This window comes from Syngnathus floridae, unplaced genomic scaffold (genome assembly GCF_059516105.1).
Source record: "Syngnathus floridae isolate MCC-2025c unplaced genomic scaffold, RoL_Sflo_1.0 HiC_scaffold_58, whole genome shotgun sequence".
Classification (NCBI taxonomy): Eukaryota; Metazoa; Chordata; class Actinopteri; order Syngnathiformes; family Syngnathidae; genus Syngnathus; species Syngnathus floridae.
Genome location: NW_028284087.1, coordinates 191145 through 196083, shown reverse-complemented (window position 1 = coordinate 196083; position 4939 = coordinate 191145). Strand labels below are relative to the sequence as shown.

General features: G+C 44.1%; 1 protein-coding gene across 1 annotated transcript; it reads left to right on the top strand.

Annotated features, from left to right (window-relative positions):
* The first annotated feature begins 646 nt into the window (after positions 1-646).
* Positions 647-1188, top strand: LOC148378201 (janus kinase and microtubule-interacting protein 3-like). Its single transcript, XM_088367972.1, has 2 exons — positions 647-865; positions 945-1188. Exons 1-2 carry the CDS (start codon positions 653-655, stop codon positions 1059-1061), a joined length of 330 nt encoding a protein of 109 aa, XP_088224098.1. The 5' UTR covers positions 647-652; the 3' UTR covers positions 1062-1188.
* Positions 1189-4939: the final 3751 nt, after the last annotated feature.

The following is a 4939-nucleotide window of genomic DNA, read 5'->3' as shown; positions in this document are numbered from 1 at the left end:
GAGCACATCCAGGATATCCGAGACCAAAACGAACTGCTTGAGTTCCGCATCCTGGAGCTGGAGGTGGGAAGACTCGCACAAGCGTGTTGAGGCCAGAGATGTGACGGACGGACGGACGGACGGACGGATGCATGCCTCTGCCTTTCAGGAGAGGGAGTGGCGCTCCCCCGTCTTGAAGTTTCTGCAAGTCCGTTTCCCAGACGGCCTCAGCCCTTTGCAGATCTACTGCGAGGCCGAGGGCGTGAGCGTACGTAAGGCGTCCCTCGCAACCCTAACCTTAACCCGAGGTCCCAGAACACCTTACATTGCTCCTTGCGCCTTTCCCCCGGACATCGTCATCAGTGATCTGATGAAGAAGCTGGACATCCTGGGCTATAACGCCGTAAGTGTATGTCGAACTCCTTATGTTCGCACTCCACGAGACTCGGCGGCTCAAATGTGACTTTTGGAAGGCTTTGCGCTGAAAGAAGCTTGTTGACGCTGTGCCTTTGGGCTCTTCTATGTTCTGCAAGCAGAAGGGCTACCTGGATGAAGAGTTGGACTTCAGGAAGTGTTCCATGGACCAGGCTCATAAGGTAAGCCTCCCTCAAATCTCCCGCCGGACCACTGATGGACGAGGATTGCGGCCCAGAGGATCCTGGAGCTGGAGGCCATGTTGTACGAGGCGCTACCGCAGCGGGACTGCCCCGCCACGGACGGCGAAAAAGCCAGCCACGCTGGCGTGAATGACGTGCTGACGGCGGATCAGAGAGAAGAGCTTAGGAGCGCCGTGGACCAATGGAAGCGAGCCCTGATGTGCGAGTTGAGGGAGCGCGACGCTTGCATCCTCCAAGAGAGAATGGATCTGCTGCACAGCGCGCAACAGGTAAGGGCCCAAAGCCAGCCCGGCACTTACTTGCACGCTTACTGGCTTTTGAATGCCACTTTCCATTTGTCCGTCCTAGAGGAACAAAGAGCTGAAAGAATTCATCGAAGCTCAGAAGAGACAAATCAAACAATTGGAGGAGAAGTTTCTGTTTCTCTTTCTATTCTTCTCCTTGGCCTTCATTCTGTGGCCCTAACACCAGCTGGTGAGTGAGCTCCAGCGGCACCGCACTCGACACCTCCGATACACTGCCAGCCGGTCTCAGACGTTGGCAGACGCTCCGATGCCAACGTATACCCCCCGCCACGGTGACAGAGGCACCGCGTCACACCGGCGCTCATCCAATCAGAAGGCAGGAAAAGCAAATTCACATGCAGGGCACTTTTGAACCAGAAGAGAGCGCCACAAAAAACGGTTGTTGCCCCAAACGCGCACTAAAAAGGGTCAGAATAACAAGAGTCCCACTGGCCAGCCGGGGCCACCCGTCCAGCTGTTTCTTCAGGGGGGAAAAAAATTGGAGTCACCGGTGAGTACATTTTGCATTTAGCTCTGCTTTTCTGCTTCTGTCTTCAAGTGTGTGGCATCCTGCGATCAAAGATTCAGCCAACCCCAAAGCGGTTGACCTCAACGTCCCACCACCATGCCTACCAGAGCAGGTGACATGATGCTTTGGACATCCTTCCGTCTCAGATGCCCAAAAGTACTCTTTGCCACATCTGCGGCAATACGGTGTCTTTTCAAAGGTGCAAATAAATCCAGCGTGGGCGGAACACGCACGTCTTCGGTTTTTCCCGCTTTGTTTGTGTGACAGCTGTTGTGAAAATTTTATACAAATAAAGTTGTATAGTACAGGTTTGGCCAAGCCGCAACTCCCGAACCGCATGCGGCTCTTTTATGTTCATATCAACATTTGTGTGTGTGTGTGTGTGGGGGGGGGGGGTGGGGGGGGGGGGGTTGTGCGTGTTGGCTTCACTTGAGTTCAATTTGGTATTTTGGTCATAAGCGCATGTGGTGAAATTCCACAAAGTAGGATGGGCAAACACATTTCTTTAAACTATGAGTGTCAATTGGGCTCTCGAAATGGCAGGGAAAAGATGCACAGCAAAACGAAAATACGTAGATGAACACAGGACGTTTTAATCAAAGTGGGAAAGTTTCTATTTTTTGTTGAACGTGATGGCAAACCATTCTGCCTGATATGTCAGACCTCAGCGCATTTCAAAGATTCAAATCTTCAGCGCCATGCACTTCAGCTCACTCCATGCTAACATTGATCAGGCGTCGAACCCGCAACATCATGCTTAAGAGGTGGCCATGCTAACCAGTGCGCCATTATGTCAACGCATAATAACTAAGTCTACTGATCAAAACAGCGGTTACTATATGACGTCGCTACGTCGTGGTCACGTGACGCAGACAAGACGTCAATGGACGTGGGCAGAGTTAACTTGTTTAAAAGGGAGTGGGCAGAAGAAATATTTAATTTATTTAAATCTATTTTGAGTGCACACCATTATGCCAATGCATAACAACTGTAAATCTACTAAACAAAACAGCGGTTGCTATTTGACATCTGCCACGTCGTGGTCACGTGACATACGTGACGTCGATGGGCGTAACTTTCGCCGGAATTCAAATCCGCGGGGAGAGTTAACTTGTTTAAAAGAGAGTGGGCAGAAGAACTATTTAATTTATTTAAATCTATTTGGTGTGTGCGCCATTATGTCAATGCATAACAACTGTAAGTCTACTAAACAAAACAGCGGTTGCTATAGGACGTCTGCCACGTCGTGGTCACGTGACGCGGACGTGACGTCGACGCCTACTTTACATCCCACCGATCACAGGACCCCTCGGCTGCATAACCGTGCCCCCTTCCCAACCAATCGGATTTGCTATACGCGAAAACGACGCCAATGGAAAGAGCTTCCGCCCAAATTTAAATCCGTGGGCGTGGCTCGCAGCAGGAAGTAGGAAAATGGCGGCGATGTTGACAAAGACACGGCGGATGGTAACATACGACTAACAAGAGAAATATTTTTATTTTCTGCTTGCAACTGGACCGTCCAGAGCGTACACGGTAAGTACAACTCATCGTTTTTAAAAAGAAGTACTTTTGTTGCCCTGAAAAGCGAGTGAGCGTGGCGTTTGTGGGGGACGTCGAATTTCGACGATTCTTTCTGGTCAACGGTTGTAAATGATTGTGTTGATTAAAAAAGAAAACTTGATGTAACTCTACTTTTAACTGCCGTTTCAGATAGATTTGGAATTGCATCACATCCAATTTTGCCTAGAGCGTACACGGTAAGTAACACTCGTTGTGTTTAAGGAGATTTACGTTTGTAATAGCAGAAGTGTAGCCGCGTTGCGTTGTACGTGTGAATGTTGGTCCAGGCGAAATGTTAATGTTTAATTTCATTCCTTTAGGTTCCACGGTGTTTGTTGGCTGCAAGTTTTCCACTGCAAGAAGAGGCTCATATCATTGACCAGGAGCGAGCTACAATGGTGAGTAGCCATAACATTTATGTTAAACACTTCCTATTTCATGTCTAACAGTACTTGATTTAACAAATAACCATAAATAAATACAGTGTGGGCACTGAAGTTAACATATGTGATTATACTGCCTAATCTGTCACCGAGTAGATTGTTGCAAAGTAATATAAGATCCAAAGTTGTAATTCAGAATAGTTTTCAAAAGAAGGCCATTAGAATTATATACAAGTCTGATTACCCTGAACAAGCTATTAATTAAATCACAAATTCTTCAATTCAAAGATTTGGTAGATTATCAGACAAATAATGTCTAACAGTAATTGATTTAACACATCACGATAAGTAGATTGAGTGTGGGCACTCTCAAGTTAACATATTTGATTATACTGCCTAATCTGTTACAGAGTATGTTGTTGCCAAGTAATGTAGAATAGATCCAAAGTAGTAATCCAGAATAGTTTTGAAGAGGCCATTAGAATAATAAACAAATCTGATTACCTTGAACATAATAACAAGCTAAGTGTTTAATATGTCCTATGAAGTCAAAATTGGGCACCATAATGTGGTGAAATTTGGAATTGCATCACATCCAATTTTGCCTGGGAACAAACAGATTAAATAAATCTTAGTTTTGAATAAGCCACTCCTTCTCAAACAAGTAAACTCTGCCCATTTCGCGCAGTAGATGTTCTGTTAATATCTAGTATTTATACAAAGTCATAATTTAAATTGCTTTCAACCTTCATTCATCGGTTCAACCAACATTACTCGCTCTTATTACCAACTTGTATTGATTTAACTAAGCGTTTAATACTTCCTATCAGGTCTCAAGGCAAGATTTGGCAAAATACAGTTTCAGCAAATCCAATTTTGCCAGGGAACAAAAATAGATTAAATAAACTAAATAAGTCTTCTTCCCATTAAATAAATCAGAAAAGTCTGTCTTGTAACCAGTCCTCTTCAAACAAGTAAAGTCTGCCCATTTTGTGCCGTAGATTTTGTGTCTATGCCTAGTATTTAAACAAAATCATAATTTAAACGACTTCTTTCCTTCATTCACTTTGGAAATTTGGAATTGCAGCAAATCGAATTTTGCCAGGGAACAAAAATAGATCAATTAAACTAAATAAGTCTTCTTCCCATTAAATAAATTAAAAAAGTCTGTCTTGTAACCAGTCCTTTTCAAACAAGTAAAGTCTGCCCATTTTGTGCCGTCGATTTTGTGTTAATGCCTAGTATTTATACAAAATCATAATTTAAAGGACTTCATTCCTTCATTCACTTTGGAAATTTGGAATTGCAGCACATCAAATTTTGCCTGGGAAGAAAAGTAGATTAAATAAATTTAATAAGTCTTACTACTTCCCATTAAATAAATTAAATACGTCTTACTTGTTCCCACTCCTTTTCAAAACAGTAGTTTAAAACGAGGGCCCTTCACTCAATCTTTAACCTCAACCCCGCACGTTGTGTTGTATCTGTGAATGTTGGTTGTGGCCAAATGATAGTTTTCTTTCATTCGTTTAGGTTCCAAGAAAACTTGATGTAACTCTACTTTTAACTGCCGTTTCAGATAAG

Bases quoted from the DNA above. Each gene is read 5' to 3' on its own strand.
- LOC148378201 (XM_088367972.1), top strand. From the start codon at position 653: ATGTTGTACGAGGCGCTACCGCAGCGGGACTGCCCCGCCACGGACGGC. The intron at 866-944 runs GTAAGGGCCCAA...TGTCCGTCCTAG, and splicing joins TGCTGCACAGCGCGCAACAG to AGGAACAAAGAGCTGAAAGA.